The sequence below is a fragment of the Oncorhynchus tshawytscha genome, linkage group LG09, assembly GCF_018296145.1.
Source record: "Oncorhynchus tshawytscha isolate Ot180627B linkage group LG09, Otsh_v2.0, whole genome shotgun sequence".
NCBI lineage: Eukaryota > Metazoa > Chordata > Actinopteri > Salmoniformes > Salmonidae > Oncorhynchus > Oncorhynchus tshawytscha.
In genome coordinates, this window is record NC_056437.1 from 38207920 (window position 1) to 38235783 (window position 27864).

A 27864-nucleotide genomic window follows, 5' to 3' on the forward strand; every position below is an offset into this window, starting at 1 on the left:
GTTCACTGGGGACATTTAAAAAATGCTCAGTAATTTGGTCCCACATCCAGAGAAGGCAACTCCACTGAAGGCAACTCTCCGGGTGCTCTGTATTTAGATGTGGGTCAATTTCTCACTCGGGTCCAAATGATGCTTCAGAATAAGGCATTTTCAGTGGAAGGTCCACATTTCAGTACAGTTTTAAGCATGGCATAGTTGATAAGTAACTTTGATTCTGCACTTGCAATGCAATGGGGAGAATAATAAAAGGATGTAACGTTAGCTAGGTTTTCAATTTCACATTTTGTGTTACCGTTTGTCTCCCCAATTTCTTATGTATATGTAATAATATATGTAATATGTAATTACATCACTGGAAATTACCATAGTCACAGAGAATTTTCTTTTTTTGAACCTCAATTTGTTTTTCAATATCAGTGGTGTGTGCGGATCATACGATAAGAAAATGGGTGTGTTGCCTTACCATCTCAGCTATATGGGCCATTGCCCATTGGATCATTTACAAACGTCCCACCTTCCACCGCTTTTACATTGGTTTAAGCAATATCCGAAGAGCTCGCGATAAACAGGGGAATGGTCTCCAATGGTGATATGTAGCTGCAGCAGATGATATAGCCTGCATCATGGGAGAAATATAAATGTAGTCACGGATTGCAAAAAATATATCTAGTCTTGCGTTCAAATGTATCATTGAATGAAGCCTGCATTTACTGTATGAATTCGATATTTACAGCTGAGGCAATTTAGCTGCTAAGCTAGGTAAAGTAAGCTCGATGCTAATTCGTTTATTAGCCAGTGGATGTTCAGAATCAGGCTAGCTGACGCTAACTAGCAAGCTAGTTTCACCATCCAATTCCACCCATCCAAAATAATAGTGGAACTTCGGCGTGTGTCTTCAGCGCGGTTATCGATGCCTTTTTGAAGAAAGAAGAAATAGCTAAGCCAGTTAGCTATCTAGCAAGCATATGAGAAGGTAAGATAACTATCATAGTCAGCTAACGTTAGCTAGCTCGCTAGCTATGAATTAGAATTTGCCATCAGCCCTCATAGCCAATGAAGTTCTGCATTGTTATCTTTTTTAATGTTAGATAGCTTTGTTGTTCAACCCCATGTCAAACTACAATTATTTTAATGGTGTGTGTGTATAGATGGATATAACCAACAAAGTTTTAGAAACCAGTATTAATTAGCCAAGTCACCACCTGCTTAACGTTAGCTAACCAGTCACAGAGCCAAACTCTTTTTCAGCTTGAAGTTATTGAACACTAATGTTCGTTTGAAATACCGTTATCATGAACTCATTCATTTATGCGCTGGTAATGACTTGACCTCTATCTGCATTAGTTTGGCACAACTGGGGTGTGTTCATTACAGAAAGTCTACCGTTTAAGAACCAAACTAAACGGGGAGGGACCTACCTGAATGTTTGCATTTCGATTTGGCGTAAACGGTTTCTGCAAAAAGTTTTGCAACAGAATCTGCGTAACTATTTCACTCCAAACAGTTGGAAAACATCAAACTAATATTTATATTGGACATATTAATTTAGTTCCCGCCCTGTTTGTTGGGTTCGTTTTCGCTGCAAAAGGGAATGTTTTGTAACCCTGCGACGTATTCATTACGTTGATTCTGTTGCAAACCATTTCTTAAACATAAACAAACAGAACGAAACGGGGATGGAGCCAACCGGAATTTGCAAATAGAAATTCGTTTTTGTTGCGAAGCGCAACTGTTTGGACTAATGATTACACCCCTGTTTTCTTTCTCACCATGATAATAGGTATTGGATTGAGATATCACCCAATTTCCTCCACTTGAAGAAAACTGAACTGGCTGAGATGGATGAACAAAGTGTTGAGGTGTGGTCCATTTTGCACATCAGTATACAGTACCAGTCAAACGTTTGGACACCTATTCATTCAAGGGATTTTCTTTATTTGTACTATTTTCTACTTTGTAGAATAATAGTGAAGACATCAACACTAAAATGACACATGGAATCATGTAGTAACCAAATAAGTGTAAAATAAATCTAAATATAGTTTAGATTCTTCAAAGTAGCCACCCTTTGCATTGTTGACAGCTTTGTGCACTCTTGGCATTCTCTCAACCAGCTTCATGAGGGATGCTTTTCCAACAGTCTTGAAGGAGTTGGCTGCTTTCCTTCACACTGCGGTCCAACTCATCCCAAACCATCTCAATTGGGTTGAGGTCGGGTGATTGTGGATGCCAGCTCATCTGACGCAGCACTCCACCACTCTCCTTCTTGGTCAAATAGTCCTTACACAGTCTGGAGGTGTGTTGGACCATTGTCCTGTTGAAAAGCAAATGATACTCCTAAGCGCAAACCAGATGGGATGGCGTATCGCTGCAGAATCCTGTGGTTGCCATGCTGGTTAAGTGTGCCTTGAATTCTAAATAAATCACTGACAGTGTCACCAGCCAAACACCCCACATCATCACACCTACATGTTTCACTGTGGGAACCACACATGTGGAGATCATCTGTTCACCTACTCTGCGTCTCACAAAGACACAGCGGGTTGGAACCAAAAATCTCAAATTTGGACTCATCAGACTAATGGACAGATTTCCACAGGTCTGATGTCCATTGCTTGTGTTTCTTGGCCCAAGCAAGTCTCTTCTTCGTATTGGTGTCCTTTAGTAGTGATTACTTTGCAGCAATTCTACCATGAAGGCCTAATTCACGCAGTCTCTGAACAGTTGATGTTGAGGTGTCTGCTACTTGAACTCCGTGAAGCATTTATTTGGGCTGGTAACTCTAATGAACTTGTCCTCTGCAGCAGAAGTAACTCTGGGTCTTCCTTTCCTGAGGCAGTCCTCATGAGAGCCAGTTTCATCATAGCGCTTGATGGTTTTTGCGACTGCACTTTGACTGACCTTCATGTCTTAAAGTAATGATGGACTGTCATTTCTCTTTGCTTATTTGAGTTGTTCTTGCCATAATATGGACTTGGTCTTTTACCAAATAGGACTATTTTATCTGGTTGAGAGAATGCGAAGAGAGTGCAAAGCTGTCATCAAGGCAAAGGGTGGCTACTTTGAAGAATCTCAAATATATTTGGATATGTTTAACTTTTTTTGGTTACTACATGATTCCATATGTTTTATTTCATAGTTTTGATGTCTTCACTATTATTCTACAATGTAAAAAATAAAAGCCTGGAATTAGTAGGTGTCAACTTTTGACTGGTACTATATGTGAATAAGGTACGTTTTTTTATTTTTAATACATTTGCAAACATTAAAAAAATTATTTTCACTGTCATTATGTATGTCACTGGTTACCTCACTGCAGCTTTAGATAAAGACCCATCTCTGACTTGCTTGTGTGAACAACTAGACACACTGCTCTAACTAGAAAATCTCCTCAGCTGACAGGCGGATGGATGGAAGCACTCCTGAGCTCAGGATGTATTACTAGACTAGAGCTTTTCCTCTCAGCCATCGTTGGCCTTATGCCAATTGCATTAGATTGTGATATTTCTCACCCCACCAGATAGTCATTTACATTGGTTTGTGCCTCAACTGTACCAAATAAGAATTGATTCCTGCTTGCATGTCCATGACTAAGCCCCCACCCCCCTGTGACCATTGTGCTGCTAGTTTTTATCACTGTTTGATAGATTGATATTTTCTGTATATTTAGAAAGTTAATTTACAAAATATATACCCTATATCACATTTCTAGTTAGGTCTGTATTAATTGAATGTATCGTACACCACATTTCAAGAGCCTACTGTTTCCTGTCAATTTATAATGGTTCCAGTCTTGCTTTGATAATTTTAAAAGCCTTCCATCTCTGCACGTAGAGTATTGCAGAGGTGTTTCGTTGTTTCATCTGTATGGAGAAGCTGCGGGATGCTCGGCTCTGCCCCCACTGCTCCAAACTCTGCTGTTTCAGCTGCATAAGGGTGAGTCTCATGACATGTCGCCACGGGCAATGAGGCCAGCTCGTTAGCGTAACTGCACAGCTGGGTTGTGAGGGAGAAATCTACAACAATGCACATTAAAAAGTCTCTGTTCGGACTAACATGCTTAAAACTCACAGCATTGGTGAATTAAGAAGAAGCTTTATGAAACTACTTTTCTTGTTTACCAGAGAAATTCAAAATTCCACTTTACATTTTCAAATTATTAAAGTATAGAAACATTCTCATTAGTGTTTACATTGAACTGTCAGGCTAGAAATATAGTAAATGAATGCGGTCATGGGTGTTAGGAATCTTGTAGAAATCTATACAACCTCATCTGCAGTGCTGTAATGTAACCTCTCCTATTGACAGCGCTGGTTGACTGAGCAGAGAGCCCAATGCCCACACTGTCGGTAAGCCCTCCTACTACTGTAGTAGTATTCAAAGTAGGGGCTGCGACCCCGGAAAAATTCTAGTTCCAGTATCAATTCATGCTGGTAAAAGAAACACGTTTCTAAAGAAGTCTTGCTTGAAAAATTCTTGAAGGTATACTAAACTTGGAGATCTGTATGTAACTTCCTTTGGCTATATTGTTTGATTAGATGTTTTTGGATAGACCTAGGCCACTTGTCAAACTCATTTCCAGGAGGGCAGACTGTTTGCAGGATTTCGCTCCTCCCTGGTACTTGATTAATGAAGTAACGTCACTAATTAGTAAAGAACTCCCCTCACCTGGTTGTCTAGGTCTTAATTGAAAGGAAAAACTAAAAACATGCAGACACTAGGCCCTCCATGGAATGAGTTTGACATCCCTGACCTAGACTCTAGCCACCATTTAGTGGGCATTATATGTCAAGCCTGATCTTGTGTGTGTCCAGGGCACCACTGCAGCTGCGGGAGCTGGTGAACTGCCGTTGGGTTGAGGAAGTTACCCAGCAGCTGGACACCCTGCAGCTCTGCAACCTCTCCAAACATGAGGAGAACGACAAGGACAAGTGAGCCCCAGCATCGCTCCCCTGTGACTCGCCGCCTCATTCATCATCACTACCACTGCTTTTTTTTTATCCTTCTGTCTCTCTCTGCCCTTTCTACCCCTTTCTGAAGACCTCTAAACGACCTGAACCCCCATTAAACAAAATGTAGCTTGTACCTGCAGTATGAGGCAAAAGCAACCTAAAATTGTGTCCTTTCAGCTAGGAAATTTGAAGGCCCAGCACATTCTAATGTGGGCTGAGTTTATAAATGGCTGGTTGTTTGGGAGTTGTTTTGCTGACAGTAGCTTGTTTTCCACCCAATTGCCATTAGATTTTCATGCGAATATGGAAAAATCTGCTTAAAGAAAATATGCGCATTTCCCACCCTTGTTGGGGATAAAAATCAGTGCATGATGACAGTGCACATGTGAAATTGACTTTTTCACTTACGTTTCCATGATTTCAATAAAAACCTAAAGATCAATGTTTCCATCACATTTTCAACTGTCAGATGGCTGTCAAGCATCGATCAACATGGCACCAGAATAAGACCCTTGATATTTAATGGATAGGAGCGTCAAGCTCATCACCGTGCACTTTCACCACCCTATTTAATCTTTAGCCTAATAAACTGCATGGTTTCCCGAGTCGTAGTGGGAGGACCACACACCATATCATCACCTGACTCCCAAGTTTACTTTGATATGATGGTTAATTATATCAATATTTGTACATAAAGTAGTTTCCTCCTCCATTTCTCACATTATGTCTGCGTTTCTAACATTTTACAGACCCTTCCTGTTTCCATCACAGCTATCATGATTTTTTATTTTTTTTATACGGTTTGCCTTTACTTGCAAAAGAAAACCATGTTTCGATCCAGTTAATTATAGAAAATGTATTGAAAAGAGATTCCAGAGGGTCTGGATGTGTCAACCTTATCAGTTGTGTGGTTTGTCTACAGGTGTGAGAACCACCATGAGAAGCTCAGTGTGTTCTGCTGGACCTGTAAGAAGTGCATCTGCCACCAGTGTGCTCTGTGGGGAGGCATGGTAAGTGACCCCCAGAGGAGTATTCTCAATCAAGCCCACATCAGTTTGGTATAAGACAAGTACTATGTCAGTCCGTCCCTCCATTTTATGATCACCACATCTACCCCTTTCCCAAGCATGGTGGCCACACCTTCAAGCCTCTGGCTGAGATCTATGAGCAGCACGTGACCAAAGTGAACGAGGAGGTGGCCAAGCTCCGCCGACGCCTCATGGAACTTATCAGCCTGGTGCAGGAAGTGGTGAGGGGAACTGTGTCTGTATAATATGACATATCATGGGATCATTTGATTGTTTTTTTGTGGCTTGGTTAGACGCGCACATGAGAAAATAGTATCACTAATGCAGTGTTGATTTTAACCGCTAGATGGCACAACGACACTACAGGTAATTATCCTCTGTAGGTAATTATCCTCTACACACTATCCATCTATGATGACAGATGAAGTTACCGTTGTACCAATCTCTGCCTTCATTTGACATGGTTTTCTGGTTTTCTCAGGAGAGGAATGTGGAAGCAGTGCGAGGGGCCAAGGACGAGCGAGTGCGAGAGATCCGTAATGCAGTGGAGATGATGATCGCCCGTCTGGACAACCAGCTCAAGAACAAACTCCTCACCCTCATGGGTACGCTCATTTGGTGACACCATTCCGGATTCACTCTAGTCACTGTAATGCCCTTCTATGTCACTGAAATATTATTTTTTACATGAAAATGTCCTCTCACAACAGGTCAGAAGACCTCCCTCACCCAGGAGACTGAGCTACTGGAGTCTCTCCTACAAGAGGTGGAACATCAGGTGTGTGAACTTGTACCATACCACTCACTATACAGCGTACCATTTAATACATTTAACACCAGTAAACCAAAAGGCAATAATAACAGCATAGGTGGCACTACAAGTGGATTGGACACGGTGTACCTGCTTGAGGGTGTGTGGTCCTGTGGTTTGTGGAGGCAGGTGTTTAAGAGGAGAGTGTGAAGTGTTTCCAGTGGAAGTCTGGCACGCCACACTGCACAGCACTCAGGGTAGCAGGAAGCTGGGGGAGAAAAGGCACTGAGCCACCAATGGTCTAGAAGCTATCTCTCGTTTCATATCCTCTTACTCTGCATCTGCACCAAGGTTATTATAGTTTTGTGTTTTTAGATTCATCTTTATTTCTATTAGTTTTGAATTAGATTTAGTTTGTTAGTTTTCAGACCTGATTTGTTCATTTTTATTTAGTTTAAGTTGTATGAAAATATTTAATTTTAGTGTTAATGGAAGAAAACTTGCGTGAGAGGCTAGGGGCCATTTGTGTTGTATCGTTTTCTTGGGATGTCACTTCTTACCACTGGGGGGGGGGTGTGATGGGTCAGGTCATAGGTTAGGCTAGCCCTTCTCATGACTCCAATGCTACATTGGAGTCATTCCACGTCCCTTTTGATTAGCTGAGGTGTTTTGGTCAAGTGTGGAATGCTCCATCTGTACCCCAATAACAGAATGGTGTGGGTGTATACCGGTCATTAAAAATATTCATGCTAGTCATTAAACAGATTTATGCGAGTAGAGTACTGATTGGCCAGCTCATCCTCCTCACTAGTATGACATAATCTATGAGGAAATGGCAAACATTTTTGAAACGGTCTGTTTTGAAGTGTTTTTCTTTTCTTTTTTCTCCAAATTATGCTTTGGTTACATAGGACTCTAGGACGAGTCAACAACATCATTTGGATATGCGTTAACAGAATATAATAATATTAATTTCTCTACCATAAGCCGCTTACAACGTCATTTTAGAGATTTTGGCAGTACTTCCAACAGGCCTCACAACCACCAAGTGTATGGCGTTGTGTGGGCGTGCGGTTAGCTGATGTCAACGTTGTGAACAGAGTGCCCCTTGGTGGTGTTAGGGTTATGGTATGTGCAGGCATATGCTACGAACAACGAACACAATTACATTTTATTGATGTCAATTTGAATGCACAGAGATACCGTGACAAGATCCTGAGGTCCATTGTTGTGCCTCTCATCCGCCACCATCACCATGTTTCGTCATGGTAATGCACGGCTACATGTCGCAAAGCTCTGTACACAATTCCTGGAAGATGAAAATGTCCTGTATACTCACCAGACATGTCACATATTGAGCACGTTTCGGATGCTCTGGATCGACAGCGTGTTTCAGTTCCCGTCAATATCCAGCAACTTTGCACAGCCATTGAAGAGTGGGACAACATTCCACAGACCACTATCAACAGCCTAATCAACTATATGTGAAGGAGATATGTCGCACTGCATGTGGCAAGTGGTGGTCACACCAGATACGTACTATTTTTCTAATCCACGCCCTACCCTTTTTTAAGGTATCGGTGACCAACCGATGCATATCTGTATTCCCAGTCATGTGAAATCCATAGATCAGGGCCTAATGAATTTATTTCAATTGACTGATTTCCTTATTAAATGTTACTCAGTAAAGTTTTTGAAGTTTATTTTTGTTCAGTATAATTTTAGTACATGTAAGAATAATTAAGTTAGCTTTTCCTGTTAGATAGTGACACAAAAGCTAGGCATTTTTGAAACCTGGCCATCTCCTGGCCGCATTTACCAGCCAGCTTCAGTAGCATAAAATCCCCCAAAAGCTTGAACTCCATTACATTTTTCAGACTATTGAGATTTACTTTTAGTTTTCTGAGAGAACTCATGTGAAACTTCAAGAAACCAGGTTGTTCGCCCTGATTTGAAACTCTTGTGAGAAACTAAGCTTTTATGTTTTAGGTGAGTCATTGATTGGCAAGAGCTTGATAATCCTGCCCTTTTCAGTCCAGAGATTCCTATATTTCAAAACTGAGCCTAAATTCAATGAAGGTCGCAAGCCCCCTGAGAGAGTGGGTGTCCTGGCTTCAACTGTCAGTCACGCATTCAAATTCAGCCATGTGAATCTTTCAGGATGTTTCTCAGGTTCATAATGCGTTATTCAAACACAGTCAATTGAAGAAAAAGATATAGCTGTTTTCCGCCCTTCACCCAGATGTTTTCTTATACATTCCACCTTGGGTTTCCATGGCGTGTGGAACTCTACCTTGATATGTCATGCCGCCAGTGAAATGAGATGACTAAGTGTTAAGGGTGGGGGGGTGGGTCAGGTGTTGCTCTGCGGAGCTCTAGAATTGTGTGTGTTGTTCTGATCCTTCAGCTGCGCTCCTGCAGTAAGAGCGAGTTGATCTCCAAGAGCCCAGAGATCCTGCTCATGTTCCAGCAGGTTCACCGCAAGCCCATGCAGTCGTTTGTTACCACCCCAGTCCCCCCAGACTTCACCAGGTAACATACTAAACCCATTCTACCTGCACTCCCTAGGTACTGTACTTAACCACAGATGATGCGACTAGAGAACTTGAGAATACAAAAATGCCCTGCACTCTCTTTTTAGACTTTGTTGTAGCTGTGTTTTCAAATTGTCGTCAGAGAAAGGAGGATCCACTTTTTAAATATGGATGTTCAGTTTAATTTTGTATTTTCAGATATACATTTCCATTTTGGATGAGTCATAATGCAGCAAGATATTTTTATGCTTTTAATGGATATTTGATGAAATTGAGCTGTAATTACGAAACATCTCCCCCCCACACACACATACAGTGAGCTGGTTCCTGCCTATGACTCAAGCACTTTCGTTCTGGCAAACTTCAGGTAAAAAAAATCCTCATCGCTCTTCCTCATCTAGTCTTGAAAATGCTCTGATATTCAGCTTGTGTATGTTAAGATGAAGCCAAAGAGGATGGCTGAAGTTTCACATGCCCGTAACCAATTGTGCAAATTTATTATTTTTTTGTTGCCTTGTTCAACTTATTTTTTAACTTATTTATTTTGTACATAATGTTGCTGCTGTCTCTTATGACTGAAAATAAATAACATCTGGACATCAGAACTGGGATTACTCACCACGAACTGGAAGAAGCCTTTTCCTTTAACGAGAAAGATGCACATTTGTGTGAAGAAAAGGCGGAGGAAAATAGGACCCAGATGGGCTGCCTTTTTGAAAATCCGTAGGCGAGCAAGTAAACTCCCACTGCCATCAATTCTACTTGCTAACATGCAGTCATTGGAAAATAAAATTGATGGCTAACTATTATCCTACCAACGGGACACAAGATATTACAGTTCTTAATGTTTCAACGAGTCGTGGCTGAACGACGACGCGGATAATATAGAGCTGGAGAGATTTTCAATGCACCGGCAGAATAGAGAAGCTACGTCTGGTAAGACGAGGGGTGGGGGGTGTATCTTTTTGCCAATAACAGCTGGTGCGCGATGTCTAATATTAAATAAGTCTTGAGGTATTGCTCGCCTGAGGTAGAGTACCTAATGATAAGCTGTAGACCACACTATATACCAAGAAAGTTCTCATCTATATTATTTGTAGCCCTCTATTCACCACCACAGACCGACGCTGGCACTAAGAGGACACTCAACTAACTCTATAAGGCCATAAGCAAACAAGAAAATGCTCACCCAGAAGCGCTGCTCCTAGTGGCCGGGGACTTTAATGCAGGCAAACTTAAATCAATTTGACCAAATTTTTACCAGCATGTCACATGTGCAACCAGAGGGGGGAAAAAAACTCTAGATCACCTTTACTCCACACACAGAGATGCGTACAAAGCCTTCCCTCGCCCTCCATTTGGCAGTAATTCTATCCTCCTGATTCCTGCTTACAAGCAAAAACTAAAGCGGGAAGTACCAGTGACTCACTCAATATGGAAGTGGTCAGATGACGTGGATGCTACGCTACAGGACTGTTTTGCTAGCACAGACTAGAATATGTTCCGGGATTCATCCAATGGCATTGAGGAGTATACCACCTCCGTCATCGGCTTCATCAATAAGTGCATCGCGACGTCGTCCCCACAGTGATCATGTATCCCAACAAGAAGCCATGGATTACAGGCAACATCAAGCTAAAGGCTAGAGCTGCCTCTTTCAAGGAGCGGGACACTAATCTAGATTCCGCTATGCCCTCAGACGAACCATCAAACAGGCAAAGCGTCAATACAGGATTAAGATTGAATCCTACTACACCGGCTCTGACGCTTGTTGGATGTGGCAGGGTTTGAAAACTATTATGGACTACAAAGAGAAACCCAGCCGTGAGCTGCCCAGTGACGCGAGTCTAACAGACAAGCTAAATGCCTTTTTATGCTCTCTTTGAGGCAAGCAACACTGAAGCATGCACGAGCACACCAGCTGTTCTGGATGAGTGTGATAACGCTCTCGGTAGCTGATGTGAGTGAGACCCGGGGCCAGATGGATTACCAGGACGTGTACTCAAAGCATGTGCGGACCAACTGACAACTGTCTTCACTGACATTTTCAACCTCTCCCTGATCCAGTCTGTAATACATACATGTTTCATGCGGACCACCATAGTCCCTGTGCCCAAGGAAGCGAAGTTAACCTGCCTAAATGATTACCACCCCGTAGCACTCACGTCGGTAGCCATGAAGTGCTTTGAAATGCTGTTCATGGCTCACGTCAACTGCATCCTCCCGGATACCCTAGACCCACTCCAATTCGTATACCGCCTCAACGGATCCACAGATGACGCAATCTCAATTGCACCACGCTGCTCCTTCCCACCTGGACAAATGGAACGCCTATGTGAGAATGCTGTTCATTGACAACAGCTCTGCGTTCAACACCATCGTGCCCACAAAGCTCATCACTAAGCTAAGGACCCTGGGACTAAATTCCTCCCTCTGCAACTGGATCCTGGACATCCTGACGGCCTGCCCCCAGGTGGTAAGGGTAGGAAACAACATGTCTGCCACGTTGATCCTCAACACTGGGGCCCCTCAGGGGTGTGTACTTATAACCCTCCTGTACTCCCTCTTCACTGACGACTGCGTGGCCAAACACGACTCCAACACCATCAAGTTTGCTGACGACACAACAGTGGTAGGCCTAATCAACAATGACACAGCCTATAGGGAGGTCAGAGAACTGGCAGTGTGGGGCCAGGACTGCAACCTCTCCCTCAATGTGAGCAAGACAAAGGAGCTGATCGTGGACTACAGGAAAAGTTTTGCCGAACAGGCCCCCATTAACATCAACGAGTCTGTTTTGGAGTGGGTCGAGAGTTTCGAGTTCCTTGGTGTCCACATCACCAACAATCTATCGTGGTCCAAGACAGTTGTGAAGAGGGCACGACTGGTTGCATCACTGCCTGGTATTGCAACTGCTCGGCATCTGACCGTAAGGCGCTACAGAGGGAAGCTAGTGCGTACAGCCCAGTACATCACTGTTGCCAAGCTTCCTTGAATCCAGGACCTATATAATAGGCGGTGTCAGAGGAAAGACCATAAAATTGTCAGACTCCAGTCACCCAAGTCAGACTATTTTCTCTGCTTCTGCACTGCAAGCGGTACCGGAGCACCAAGTCTAGGACCAAAAGGCTCCTTAACAGCTTCTACCCCCAAGCCTTAAGACTCCTGAACAATTAATCAAAAGGTCACTGGACTGTTACATTGCCCCCCCCCTCCCATTTGTTTTGTACACCTCTACTCGCTGTTTATTATCTATGCATAGTCACTTCACCCCTACCTACATGTACAAATGACCTCTAACCTGTACACCGGCACGCTGACTCGGTACCTGTACCCCCTCTATATAGCCTCGTTATTGTTATTTTTTTATAATTTTATACTTTAGTTTATTTGTTAAATATTTTCTTAACTCTTCTTGAACTGCACTGTTGGTTAAGTGCTTGTAAGTAAGCATTTCACGTTAAGGTCTACACTTGTTGTATTCGGTGCATGTGATAAAGTTTGATTTGAATAGAAATCAACAGTCTTTTTAAACAACAAACGAAATATATTTTACCTTTTGTGTCTTGGCAAAGAATACTAAGTCCCCCATTTGGGTTGCCAAGTCCAAGGCTCTGATTAAGTGCTTATGCTCTAGCTGCTAATTAGCATGTGACTGATCATGTATTAGCATCAGTCGGTTGGGGGATTTGCTCCGTTAAAACAACCACGGACATGTCGGCCCATGATGATGAGCAATTTCTCTCTCGTGACACTTACCAAGACGCAGTAGAAATTGGCTTGTTTAATGAATGGATTCATCCTATCTGACTTGTTATTCTGCCGGTGTGTTCCGTTGGTCTTGCAGCACCCTGAGACAGAGGGCAGATCCTGTCTACAGCCCACCACTCCAGATATCTGGCCTCTGCTGGAGACTCAAGGTTTACCCAGTGAGTAGACCACAGGCGGTTGGTGGCACCTTAATTGGGGGAGGACAGGCTTGTGGTAACGGCTGGAGCGGAATGAATGGCATCAAATACATCAAACACATTTACATTTGTTTTATGCCATTCCATTTGCTCTGTTCCAGCCATTATTATGAGCCATCCTCCACTCTGTAGCCTCCGTTGGAGTAGACCGACACCTCCAACAATTGGTTGTTATCTTGTAGTAATTGAAACAAGACAATTAGCTCTTATGTTCATCCTATCTTACTCTAGCTACTAGATTTGATATGTCACAATGAAGTTTTCAGTATTGAAGATCTGTGAAAAACTGTTCATGTTCATCATTATGTGTTTCTCCTTCAGGATGGCAACGGTGTGGTGCGTGGCAATTACCTGTCAGTTTTCTTGGAACTGTCTGCAGGACTCCCTGAAACGTCGAAGTATGTTTTTGTCAAATTGTCATTCTCTTTCAAGTTTTCACTTTTAGTTATATCACCTTTTAACGCGTGTGTTTGTGTCTGTAGGTACGAGTACCGCGTGGAGATGGTTCACCAGGCCTCCAGCGACCCCACTAAGAACATCATCAGGGAGTTTGCGTCAGACTTTGAGGTCTGGTGCCACTTCATATAATGTTTACATACCCTACATTACTCATCTCATGTGTATATACTGTGCTCTATACCATCTACTGCATCTTGCCTATGCCGTTCTATTCCATCACTCATTCATATATTTTTTTATGTACATATTCTTATTCATTCCTTTACACGTGTGTGTGTGTGTGTGTGTGTGTGTGTGTGTGTGTGTAAGGTAATTGTTAGGTTAGATTACTCGTTGGATATTACTGCATTGTCGGAACTAGAAGCACAAGCATTTCGCTACACTCACATTAACATCTGCTAACCATGTGTATGTGACAAATTTGATTTGATTTGAGGTGGGGGAGTGCTGGGGATACAACCGCTTCTTCAGACTGGACCTGCTGGCCAGTGAGGGCTACCTCAACATGCAGACTGACACTCTAGTCCTCAGGTGGGTATTGGTGAGCGACTAGTGCTTTTTGAGGTCGGTTTGACTATTGAATTTTTTTATAAAGATTTTCCATTTCAAGATTTTAAAAAATTAAAAATGTATTATGAAATAATTACATAAAAATTATTTGAGAGCTTTTTAATGGAAATTTCAAAGCCAAAAATTGTGAACATTCAATTGCCAAAACATTGAAAATATTCCGTTCTCTGTCAATTCCACATTAGATAGACAACGATGGAAAATAATATGAAATAAAATATTTCAGTTGTGTATATTACTGTTTATTTGATGACTATTTTTCATTCCTTTAGTCGTCATCTCATCTCTGCTCAGGCAGAAGCAGTCAATCAGACAACGTTATCTCTGTGCTCCCCATATTGTCTTTACTCATCATATTTAGCTAGGCTAGTCTGCCTAAACATGCTGCAGAGCTGTCTGTCTGACACAATAATTTTACTACTTCTTCAAAGTAGATAAGACACACATTCACAAACTGTCGTTGAATGTGTTCCTTATCCCTCTCTCTCGTCATTCCTCTCTCACGCGGTCCATGTATCTAACGTAGCAGGCGTAAAAGTGTATCCATCTCTGTCCGTGCTGGAAAGAACAGGCGCAATGGATTATGGTCATTGTAGTTAATTGCCACGTTTCTGCTTCAGCCCAGCCTCCCACATAGTTCTTGAATTGATTTCTCTCGTAAAAATAAAAATAAATCACTGCAGGTGAGTTACCACTACTACACATTAGACAGAAAGGTGCCATGTCTTTATCAGCTCTGATTCCGGGTTCATTGATGTCTTGTTCGACTGCCGAGGTTACTGTCTCTATCCTCAACAGGTACCAGGTGCGTTCGCCCACCTTCTTCCAGAAGTGCAGAGACCAATACTGGTACATCAGCCAGCTGGAGTCAGCCCAGTCCAGCTACGTCCAGCAGATCAACAATCTCAAAGAGGTGGGGGCTTAGATCAGGGTTTACCAAATTAGGTCCTGGGTCCACGTTTTGGATTTTTCCCTAGCACTACACAACTGATTCAAATAACAAACTCATCAAGCTTTGATTATTTGAATCTGCTTTGCAGTGCTAGGTCCAAAAAACAAAACGTGCACCCAGGGGGAACCCCAGGACCGAGTTTGCTTAGATCACAAATGAATCTTAGCTTAAATGTTTGTCTTGTCATTGCATATTATGTCCACCCGTTTTCAGAGGCTGGCCATTGAGCTGATCTGTAGGCAGCAGTCTCGCAGCTCGTCCCCTCCTAACCGGCGCCTGGGCCCCTCGACCTCGGAGAGAGACTCCCGCTCAGGGAAAGGCCCCGTGGCTGAGGACAGCTGCCAGACCACTGACACCAAAGAGGAAGAGGAAGAGGAGGAGGAGAAGACTCAGCACGATGACTCCAATGTGAGTAACTCAGACATTAGCACTTTATAATCATATTAATGAGGATCACCGATGATCACTGTATTGGTTCATGTTTTTGGTTCAAGATGGTGCACACACTACCATATGATTTAAAGCTAGCTAGCAAATAAATGCACTTAGAGCAAATGTAATTCGCTATACACCATCACTGGTATTATCAGGCTGTAGACTTAAATATTGTTTGAAACAGTATCTTCTAAATAAAAGAGGAATACGCAAAGCATAAATATGTTATCTAAATGAAGTAGCTAAGAGATAATAGGGTCCCCTTGGAAACACTTGTCAACACTTTGGTTCCTACCCTGTCACAATAACTCCTTCCTGGCATTTTCATTCGTTGTCATGTCAACAACATTGTATTCAAAGTGCCCACTAGTGTAGAATTAGAATAAACATTCTGTTTCCGTAATTCCAACAGTGAGTCCAAGTGTTTTGCTCTAAATCGCAAGTCAAATCGCAATTGCAACATTTGGTAAAAGATCAGGCCTAGGTTGTTTGCCCATATCAAACAACCCTACGTGGCAGTGTGGAAATTCTCAAATTAGTGCAGTAAATGCAGAAATTGATCAATGTTGACAACATTATAAAATAATCCGAATGGAGATGGACCCATTGAAATCACTTAGAATGTACGGTTGAAGTTGGAAGTTTACATACACTTAGGTTGGAGTCATTAACTTGTTTTTCAACCACTCCACAAAGTTCTTGTTAACAAACTATAGTTTTGGCAAGTCACGTTAGGACATCAACTTTGTGCATGACACAAGTCATTTTTCCAATAATTGTTTACAGACAGATTATTTCACTTATAATTCACTGTATTACAATTCCAGTGGGTCAGAAAGTTTAGATTACACTAAGTTGACTGTGCCTTTAAACGACTTGAAAATTCCAGAAAATGATGTCATGGCTTTAGAAGCTTCTGATAGGCTAATTGACATCATTTGAGTCAATTGGAGGTGTACCTGTGGATGTATTTCAAGGCCTACCTTCAAACTCAGTACCTCTTTGCTTGACATCATGGGGGAAATCAAGAGAAATCAACTAAGACCTCAGAAAAAATATTATAAACCTCCACAAGTCTGGTTCATCCTTGGGAGCAATTTCCAAACACCTGAAGGTACCATGTTCATCTGTACAAACAATAGTATGCAAGTATAAACACCATTGGACCACGCAGCCGTCATACCGCTCAGGAAGGCGTTCTGTCTCCTAGAGATTAACGTACTTTGGTGCGAAAAGTGCAAATCAATCCCAGAACAGCAACAAAGGACCTTGTGAAGATGCTGGAGGAAACGGGTACAAAAGTATCTATGTCCACAGTAAAAACGAGTCCTATATCGACACAACCTGAAAGGCCGCTCAGCAAGGAAGAAGCCACTGCTCCAAAACTCCCCTAAAAAAGACAGACTATGGTTTGCAACTGCACATGAGGACAAAGGTGGTACCTTTTGGAGAAATGTCCTCTGGTCTGATGAAACAAAAATAGAACTGTTTGGCCATAATGACCATCGTTATGTTTGGAGGAGAAAGGGGGAGGCTTGCAAGCCGAAGAACATCATCCCAACTATAAAACACGGGGGTGTCAGCATCATGTTGTTGGGGTGCATTGCTGCAGGAGGGACTGGTGCACTTCACAAAATAGATGGCATTATGAGGAAGGAAAATGATGTGGATATATTGAAGCAACATATCAAGACACCAGTCAGGAAGTTAAAGCTTGGTTGCAAATGGGTATTCCAAATGGACAATGACCCCAAGCATACTTCCAAAGTTGTGAAAAAATGCCTTAAGGACAACAAAGTCACGGTATTGGAGTGGCCATCACAAAGCCCTGACCTCAATTCCATAGAAAAATTGTGGGCAGAACTGAAAAATCATGTGTGAGCAAAGAGGCCTAGAAACCTGACTCAGTTACACCAGCTCTGTAAGGAGGAATGGGCCAAAATTCACCCAACTTACTGTGGGAAGCTTGAAGGCTACCCGAAAAGTTTGACCCAAGTTAAACAATTTAAAGGCGATGCTACCAAGTACTAATTGAGTGTATGTAAACTTCTGACCCACTGGGAATGTGATGAAATAAATAATTCTCTCTACTATTATTCTGACATTTCACATTTTTTAAATTAAAAGTGGTGTTCCTAACTGACCTAAGACAGGGAATGTTTACTAGGATTAAATGTCAGGAATTTTGGAAAAACTGAGTTTAAATGTATTTGGCTAAGGTGTATGTAAACTTCTGACTTCAACTGTATGTGTTGCCACCCTTGGGTTATGCACTACTTATAAAGCAAATTTAACGCTTTTATTATTAAAAACATAAAATTCCGTGATATATTTTGGCCATATTGTCCAGCCCTAATGGGAGTCTGGCGAGGTGCCTGAGATGGCGTTTTCTATCACCATCAACAAAACACCAAATAAATTTATTGTGGAATGGTGTTGAATCTTTCCAATAGAGTTCCAGACCATTATAGAATCTATGCCAAGGCACATTGAAGCTGTTTTTGCTTGTGGTGGCCCAGCGCCCTATTCTACCGTTCAAAAGTTTGGGGTCACTTAGAAATGTCCTTGTTTTTTAACAAAAAGCACTTTTTTTTCCTCCATTTAAAATAACATCAAATAGATGTTAGCACAGCTGAAAACTTATGATTAAAGATGCAATAAAACTGGCCTTCTTTAGACTAGTTCAGTATCTGGAGCATCAGCGTTTGGGGGTTTGATTACAGGCTCAAAATGTCTAAAAACAAAGACTTTCTTCTGAAACTCGTCAGTTTTTCTTGTTCTGAGAAATTAAGGCTATTCCATGCAAGAAATTGCCAAGAACTCTTTCAACGCTGTGTACTACTCCCTTTCACAGAACTTCACAAAATGTATAATTTTGGTTCATATTTGTTTCCGATTAAAATGTTATTTTAAAGATGGCGCATCATTAGTCTATATTACTGGACTAAATTAGATTTAAAAAACACTTATAAATCATTCCACCTTTTCTTCCACTTAATTTCTCTTGTCATACCTAAGCACTGACCTCAGTGTGCAGTATCATAAGTTGTCTTAAGATGGAGATGCGACACAGTAGAGGGGAAACACTTGGTGCGTCAGGAGCTGAGCTCCAAGCTACGTGTTGTCTGAACATTGTGCTAATGTTGCATTAATGTTGAAGTGTGATCATGAGCAATCTGAAGTGGACCTTGAGCATGAACTGTTTCATTGGTGTATCAGATGATAAAACTTGACAGAGCAGTACTAGAGGCTCTTATGTAAATGTTGTGCCAACGTTGTGGTGTGGTCAGGAGCTGTCTGACGGGGATTTGGAGGTGGACTGTCTGACGGGGGATGAGGAGGTGAACCCTCTGGATGGCAGCAGCACCTCTGGCAGCTCCACGGCAACCAGCAACACAGAGGAGAACGACATCGACGAAGAGACCATGTGAGTGGCCTACCGAAACTTGCTTGTTTTTGGGGGATGGATGCAGAAAGGAAATTATATTTTCCCCATCGTATCAGTACAATTAAGTTAGACTCCCTCTGCCCTTCCCCACCATCTGGGTTGTGCTACTTAGAAAAAGTGTTTTATATGACTAGTGTATGCGTACCTCATCGACGTGTTTTCAAACCCCTGCAACCAGAGAGGCTGAGAGTGGAGTGCAGCGCTGGATCATCAGCCTCGCATGTTCTCTCTCTCCCCCATCCACCCCCTCATTGTGAGCTCTCCAGATGAGCCGTCCATGAGTCATCATTGCTCCTCATACTGCCTGGCTGGCTGAGTGTAAAACACCAACACGAGGCTCACCAGCTCCTTCCTCACACAAGCGCACACTTACATAGACATTATCACACATGTACCGTATGCATAAACATTCTCACAGAAGGGCTTCCCATGTCTTCATACAGATCTGTACGCGCATGCATACACACATTACATAGAGAACACACATTGTTCAATCTCCATGCCTCTCCTGAAACATTTAAATCCATGTTAGTGCTCCATGTTTGCTTTTAACAAGGATCCTCTCAGGCCCTGTGGGGGAAACTACAGTCAAGTGCCATCCCCCTCTCCTCCCACAAGGCACTTCTCTCTCGCGCTCGCAAAAGCTGTAATGCTGGTAGGGCTTTTTCTCCTCCAAGATGCTCTGGGATGCGTTGCTCCATCGTTCCCACGTCTATAAATACACTGAGTGGCGGCGAGTGAGAAAAGCTCTGCTGGATATCTCTGACTCATGTTGTGCTATGGACTGATATAATGGCAAGGGCTGCTGTGTTTCCCGTTGTCCCCTGGGGCATACCTAAAGGCATGTGTACCGGGAAGGCTTACAGACTGATGTATACGAACACACAATGTACAGGCACACAAGTCAGTCACTTACTTGCACACTCTCAAATGGGCACGCACATCCCCATGGGGCCGTTCGACTTATCATTAACGACTTATCATTAAGCTGTACCATTCGACAGAGAACATTGCAGTGTCCATCAATTTCATCAGTAGAGCTACTAGTTGGTCTGTGACAACAGAGCACTTTCTGTCTAATCACCCTAAAAAGCTTTTTGGTAAGGGAACACTGCTCGGTGGTTTAGGGAGTCCTGGACATGCACACACTCTCATTGAAGAGTTGCTGGTCCAGCCAAGGTCTTGCGGATGCTGATTTATTATTTGTCTCATTAATGCCGTCTCCCAGCCTATAGTATTGGCCAAGGAACTACATTTTCCTTAAGTGGGGTTGATTTGAACGTGCGCAGTTTCTATACCCAAAGAGGTCCATGGAGGGAACGACATTTCCATGTCCCCCAAATGGTCACATCTCGCTGTCTTGTAACAATAAATCGGCCAATAAAACCAATTGATAAACTGAATCAACTAAAACTCAGTTGACCAAATTTAAATGCCAGCGAGGCTATTTGAAATGATAGGTAGACTTGTTTTCCTGGTCTTGGCATGGTTTCGGCATTCAGTCAGCTTTAGTGTTGGCTCTCAGCTAAAGTTTTAGTGTTAGTTTGACCGTGACATTGTAGCAATGTTGTTCCCAGTCCTGAAGTTGATGGTCTCTGGTTCTCAGGTCTGGGGAGAATGATGTGGAGTTCAGTCGGAACCTGGATATGGAGGAGGGAGAACTGCCTGCCGCTGTGGCAGGAGCAGCAGGTAACCTCTTCCTCCCCTTTGTCTCCATCTCTTTCTCTCTCTCTACTCCCTCATCTGTTTTTCTATCTCCCTCCCCTCTTTTCTCTCCATCCCGTTCTCTCACAGCCTCGTTCTCCCTCTCATACTTTCTGTCTGTACGTCTCTCTTTCCGTCGCCTTTTTTCTCTCCTCTTTTTGATCTATATCATCAGAACTCTCGTGTGTGTGTGTGTGTGTGTGTGTGTCTAATGGGGCTTAAAGAGGATGTCATGGGTGCTGATGTGGAATGTTTAAACTGTGTGTGTGTTAAGCCAAAGGGGAGTGTGAAAGGCTGCATAACAATCCATGTGTCAGTTTACTTTAATTTACATAGTGTTTAGGATGCACCTTTCTTTGGCAGATCTAAGCCTTGTCCTGTTACCCTTCGGTACTTTGATAATTGATTTAAACTTTAGCAACTCAGTGCGGGCCACCCTTAAACTTGGACATGTTGGTAGTCCCTTTTGCTTCATATCGGACTCTCCTCCGAAAGGAAAATATCCATTATTGCATGCCCCAATGCCTAATAGTCGGTTAGCCAGGGAGGTTATTTAAATTCAAATGTATTCATTAAACATTGGCTGCAAAGTGGATTATCGTCCCCGCCTCCATTACTCTCACTGCCTCAGACAGAGTAGCGTTTTTTTCCAATCTAATCTCTCGCCTTTTGAAATGCTCATTGTATGCAGCCCTTAATGATTTTTATGCTGCTCTCGTAGCTGTGCGCTGGTTGACTCATTCAGTACTGCAGTGAAATGGCTGGAGAGTTGAACTGAATCTTGGTGCAGGAGTTCTCTTGTCTGTAACTTAAAATGGAGATGCAGCATGGGCTGTTTAGTAGCCATTGAGCTCCGCTCTATGTTAAACCTAGGTAAAGATTTCCTTTTGCACAAGTATTCAATATGCCCTTTTCCAAACTCATTCAAAGTGTCAATTGACTCCCCTTGCTGCTCCTCCAACACTCGATAGATAGAAGCATATCCAGTGTAGCTCACATTTGGTCTCCCCTTTCAGTTTGCAACTGTTTCCTCACCATTGTACCTCTGAACATACCTTTCTCACTCTAACCCTCTCCCAGGAAGCTCTAACCCCGGGGCCAAGTCTCTGAGGCATAGTGGTGGTCTCTCCTCCGCTGGCAGCAACAACAGTTTGCTAGAAATTGACCCCGTCATCCTCATCCAGCTACTGGATCTGAAGGAGCGCAGCAGTGTGGAGTCACTGTGGGGCCTTCAACCCAGACCCCCTGCCTCCCTGCTGCACAGCCCAGGTAGGGTCTGTCTTTCACAGCCTCCTACTCTGTACAAGGTAGCCAAGCTAAGACACAGTCACTCCCTCTCTGGCAGACATTAGGATAAGCACTAATAGCCAATTAATATTTTCATCTCCTTTTTTCACTCTTCCCTTTTTTCTCTCTCTCTTGCTCCAGTCCAAGTCCACTCCAGGAAGGAGCGGGGTGAGCGCAGGCCTCAGACAGTGAGGCGGGGAGCCCCAGACTCTGGGGTCCTGATTCGGCTCAAGGCACAGATGGCCGAGGTGCGCAGTAAGATGACGGATGTCAAGTGTCAGCTGGAGGCACGGGGGGAGACCAAGGCAGGGCCCTCCGGCGGGGCCACAGGGGTGGAGCAGGGGCCCTCTTACCACTCAGAGCTAGGGCCTTGCAGGAAGCCCATAGAGCTAGATCTGATGGGGAAAGGACCTGGGGTCTCCAGACACTGTCGCTCTGGTGAGAGTTGCTACACACACACACACACACACACTACATAATACACACAGACTACAATCTGTGGAATCGGATAGCATTTTACATCACGTTCTACTGTCAAACTCTTTGAAGACTAGATGGGCAGCTGGGGAGCTATCAACTGCTCAATCAGATGTTTATCTAGCTGTGGTTTGTGTGGCAGGAGGGAAGAAAGCCTCATCTCCCAAGCAGGATGGGAGCAGGCTGGGCCTAAGGAGGGCTGCAGACGTAGTTGAGAAGGAGCTGAGAGGCCAGAGCGGTGGAGAGTCGTCCAGCGACCAAAGCCTCTTTCCCAGGGGCACCTCCAACGGATCAGAGGGTCAGTATTAAAGCCAGGTGTCGGGGTTATCAGTGTTTAGACCACCATGGATCTACCTATGTTCCCAAAAAATGATTGTCAGCTGATGACTTCTGACTGACCAGTGTTTCCCTGTGCGGTGTCATACTGTAGGAGCCCTGAAGCCACGCAGCACCCACAGCTCCCCTCCCTATCTGGGCAGCTCGTCGTCCTGCTCCGAAAACAAACCCTGCAGCTCCAAACACGACCAGGAGCAGCTCTACGGGTCTGACCTATACGCTCTGGAGGTCCTCAGCTGCATCTCCACCGCCACCATGGCACGACCCAGGACCAAAACCGTGGGGTAAACTAACACCCTGTCCTAAATCCAACCCTAGCCCCTATGCATTTGTGGAGATCCAAAGCGATTGGATTGAAATTCTATTGTTTATTTTTCCCATATCTAATATTTTTTCATACAGTCCAGGTGCTTGGAGAATGGAGCTTGATAATTGAAAAGTGTACTTGACAGTTGAGAATATAAACTCCCTCATACATTTCTGTTTGCTCCACAATCTTTTAATGGATCGTTTTAAACCAACGCTTTAGTTATTATTCCTTTATCAAGTGTTTAGCCCCTGCCAAAGCCTCCAATTTAACAATTTGTTTTTTTTTGGCGTCATATTTGTTTTGTGCTACTCTTTCTTTATTACTTCACTGTGCCAACCTTGGCTGGGTTTTAAAAGAATGCCGGATAAGTGAAAATAAAGTGTGCTGCTGCTGTTGTAGCTAAGTGGTATTTCTGTGGCACCCTATTTGGTATTGCAAATTGACCCTCCCAGTGGACCACAAAGGCCTTGAGAGCCAGCTTTCTCTAAAATAACTGTTTAGCTTTGGAATAAACCAGCTACTAGAGTGGTGAAAATGTTGTTGTTCCTATCCATCAGTGTTCTGTAAGTTTTGTGTGGACCCCAGGAAGAAAAGCCGCTGCTTTTTTAACAGCTAATGGTGATACGAATACAAATCGTAAATCTCAACAATAGCTTAGAAAGAATTTAAGAAAAATGTCTATTGAAATCATACAATTTCGCCTGTGCTTAAAATAAGAGTGGCAAATCTACTTTCATCCTGTCTATCATTTGTGTGGATGGTCATTTTTATTAATTGATTGACCACTCTAGGAGCATCTGAGGTGATGTTGTGCAGGAGGCTTTGTGAGAATGGAATTGTGTAAACTGACACCCTCCTCCTCTCTCTTCCTCCTCCCCTCCCTCAGGGCCGGCCTGCTGACGGACAGCTCTCTGGACTGTGGCTCGGAGCCGGCTGAGATCCGCCAGTCACTGCTCTTCCTGGCAGAGGAACCCTCTTCATGCCCCAACGAAGGTGAGCCCTCACTGCTCTAACACCCCTCCCTTCCTCTAGCTCCACCCTCCTCTACGGAGGATTGTGATGGCACTACGGCTTGAGCTCCACTCTTCATCTTAAGTGGATAGAATGTACTGTAATCTAATTACATACTGCAGGTAGAGTTAACAGCTTCTTTGAGAAGGGTATTTTAAAATGTGTTTCTCCTCCAGCGTTTCTCCTAATGAACTCTGGGGTGAGTGGGTGTCTACTTGGCACTGGTGTGCAAGATGAGACCATCAGTGCCAAGAGCACACCTGTTCCCCTTACCTGTGAGACTCCGCTATAAGGTTCTTTCTGTCTCCCCCACTCTGTTTCTGGACCTTTTTTCTTCCTTTACATCTTTCTGCTGTTTTCCTTTTTGACCCCCCCCTTTCTGTTTACCTATGTGCTCTCCCTTTTCTGTTTTCCCTTATCTTGTGTGTCCCTCTTTCTGTCGGTCAGGTCATGTTGTCCAGAAGCGGACGGTGGTACTGCTGCCAGGTATGAGTAGTGATAGTGAGATTGACTGTGACACAGAGAACGAGGACGAGGTGGTGGTCCTGGAGGCTGGAAATAGTCGCTACGACACCCCGGCACTGCCCTGCGCAGGTCAATATTGTTACCTGCTGTAACCCTCACACAAAAACATGCATACCCTAGTGTGGGGTTTCATTTCTGCACGTTCTCCACACACATTTATCCTCTAATCAATTTGCCAGTTCCTTGGAAGGAAATTATTGCTATGATTAAATGCTTCTTTTCTTCTTTCCTCCCAGGAGACCAGCTGATCTCTGATGACCTAAGCTTCACCACAGTAGAGACCACAGACAGGTGATTCCCCTCCAATTTGGACACCACAGCCGGTCTAGACAGTGGCAATCGCCATGTGGGAACTGGATCGTAGTGTATATAACTTTAATGCACATGAGCATTTGTGTAGACACGTGCATGCACTCATTCTAGTCACTGACAACCCAAATACTACGAATGCTACAACTCACTAAATAAGCACCTTGATGATGACGACTAACTGCAAAATGTGTCACAATATATTTGGTCACATTCATTCATCTTTTCATTTAAATGTACATTTTATGAGTTTATGGGGCGATGAACAATATATTTGCGAGAGACATATTCCTGTCGGTGTTAAATAAAATAGGAAGTTATAATATAACTAATTAGGTCATGGTTGACTTTTGCAATGTCTACATACTCAGATTGGGCTTTGGTCTGGGCATTATGAGCTAAGGTGAATTTTTAGAAAGAAGCAGGGGGCACCTGCTTTACAACAGAAAGAACATCAAAAGCTCTCTGCTTTTCTGATTCAATGAGGTGCTATTGATGTATTTGTGTGGAGGAGCACAGTCAAGCAGGTATCACACAGTGTTGTAATGAACACTCAATTCTGGTTAAGTCTAAACAAATGCCTTGAAATGAAGTGGACACATTTACAACCTTAATTCCTGTATCAACATGGCTTAAAACGTGTTAGAAACCCTTTACGTTAACTGAAGGAAAGGCGGGGATGAAACACAAGGAAAAATTGCCCAAAGTCCCCTCTGCGTAAATCTTGTCAATGTAAACTACTGTACTTCATCAACTTCTCCCGTTAGATTGGAGTTGCTTTCCCCCCAGTAAATCATTCAGAACAAGAACCAGTTTTGCTGCTGTGGAGACAAACATTGAAATGTGGATCAATGGTACGGCCTCCTCTGGCCTGTGTAAAAGATGGCTACATTTTGAATTGGTATTGAGTGAAGTCTTAGTAGGGAAATGACTCTTGCTCAGAGTATTGAGTGGATTCTGACTGAATTGATTATTAACCATTCTTGATTGACGGTTTGGGCTTCAAGTGCTCGTTGACCTTGTCTCTTCATTGCACATCAAAGCTGACATACATTATTCGTACATACAGGGTTCTTTCTTTCATGTAGAAGTGTTTTCTGCAGCTCTTGTCAAGATGAGCTCTGTAACATAGGCACATGTGTAGGTGTTTTGCGTTTTCTTCCCTGATAGCATTTGTGTCCACACTGTAATTTCCATCTTCACTCTTTCCCTGTGCTGTGTGAGCAACTCCTCCCAGTTCAGCTTTTCTGCTTGACTTAGAAAAATGGGTCCATACAAATTCACCGGTTTTGACTTCTATGAAACAGATGCAACTCAGTGGATTCCTTTCCCAGTTCAAACATGGTCTTAAATGGATTCAAATGTCCATCTTCTTGGGTCTAGATACATTTTATTTGACTGAGTTAATTATTAGCAAAAATTTGTTTGACTGAGACGTGTGTAAATAAGTGTTTGTTTTATACAAAGACTCCCCAACAATGATGTGAATATTTTTCTTTAAAGTGTGTAATTGGACCCATTACCTTTTGAATTTTTTCCTTTTTGCCCATCAGAGGGTGCCATTTCTGCCTTAAAGTTTAGCTTTGCTCTGTGGCCGTGGACCATTTTTCTTTACACAGTGCCATTTTATTGCTTTCAACCCTTAAAATGAATCTAAAGACCACACTAGCGTCCACATGGACATCATAATAGAAACTGTAGTTGCTTTTTGGAGAACAATGAACACTGACAGTCGTCATTTGAATAAAGTGGTGACCCAAACCAAATCTGTAAACAATTCTATCCTTGAAAGGGAGATATGTAAGATGTCTCAAAGTATACTAATGTGCATTGACTAATAAGGAAATATGTTTCCAAATGCCTGAGTGGAGAGCTGAGTGGTTAACGCTGTTAATATCTTCCTATGTCAGCTATAGGATGCCTGACGCTAAAACCCACAGCTGCACATCTTCTTAATGTTCCATCGTGTGCCTAGAATCACATGGCTTTAATAGGGTTGAACAGGCAGAGTGTGGAAAATATGTGTAAAACCTCTTGTGCCCTTGAAAGGGTGTTTGTATATACAGCTCGAGACTCATCCTGATATGGTCTTATTGTGTCTATATCGATTTCTGTGTTGTGTGTGTGTGTGTGTGTACACTGCACATTTCCGTTACTGCCCAGGTTTGAGGTGTGTGTGTGTGTGTGTGTACACTGCACATTTCTGTTACTGCCCAGGTTTGAGATGTGTGTGTACACTGCACATTTCTGTTATTGCCCAGGTTTGAGGTGTGTGTGTGTGTGTGTGTACACTGCACATTTCTGTTATTGCCCAGGTTTGAGGTGTGTGTGTACACTGCACATTTCTGTTATTGCCCAGGTTTGAGGTGTGTGTGTACACTGCACATTTCTGTTACTGCCCAGATTTGAGATGTGTGTGTGTGTGTGTGTGTGTGTGTGTGTGTGTACACTGCCCAGGTTTGAGGTGTGTGTGGGGGGGGCTGGCTGAGGAAAGGCACTAGAAAGAAGGTGATTAGATGTTTTTGAGTGTTCATGCTCTCCTTGTGTCTGAGTGTTTGTTTTGTATTGTCCCAGAATGCAGTGGGAATTTATGTTGGGAATGTCTTTTTTTTCTTTTCATTTTTTGTACTTATATAATATGACATGAACAAATTAAAATATTGTTTGGTTTCTTGAACTGGAACACGTTTGTTTTTGTATCCTACATATGGAAATACTTGTCAAATGGCTGAATAACGAAAATCCTGTGTTTTTTGTTTTATTGAACACAAACTGCATGAGAGATCAATTGCAGATGAGGGGTTACGC

General features: G+C 43.0%; 1 protein-coding gene across 2 annotated transcripts; it reads left to right on the top strand.

The window, feature by feature from the left end:
- The first annotated feature begins 538 nt into the window (after positions 1–538).
- Positions 539–27733, top strand: LOC112257924 (E3 ubiquitin-protein ligase TRIM37). Of its 2 annotated transcripts, XR_006084089.1 has the most exons (27): positions 539–973; positions 1781–1859; positions 3835–3936; positions 4309–4349; positions 4815–4931; positions 5875–5962; positions 6079–6201; positions 6462–6585; positions 6691–6758; positions 9139–9263; positions 9582–9632; positions 13113–13194; positions 13555–13631; positions 13716–13800; positions 14129–14223; positions 15061–15175; positions 15428–15622; positions 18940–19076; positions 20704–20786; positions 21882–22070; positions 22230–22526; positions 22708–22863; positions 22996–23185; positions 24098–24204; positions 24670–24816; positions 24984–27232; positions 27379–27733. XR_006084089.1 is itself a non-coding variant. In XM_024431870.2 (26 exons), exons 1-26 carry the CDS (start codon positions 966–968, stop codon positions 25040–25042), a joined length of 2940 nt encoding a protein of 979 aa, XP_024287638.1. In that variant the 5' UTR covers positions 539–965; the 3' UTR covers positions 25043–27733. The 2 variants fall into 2 exon arrangements, 1 of the variants encoding a protein (XP_024287638.1); XM_024431870.2 differs by having other exon boundaries at positions 24984–27733.
- The last annotated feature ends 131 nt before the right edge of the window (positions 27734–27864 follow it).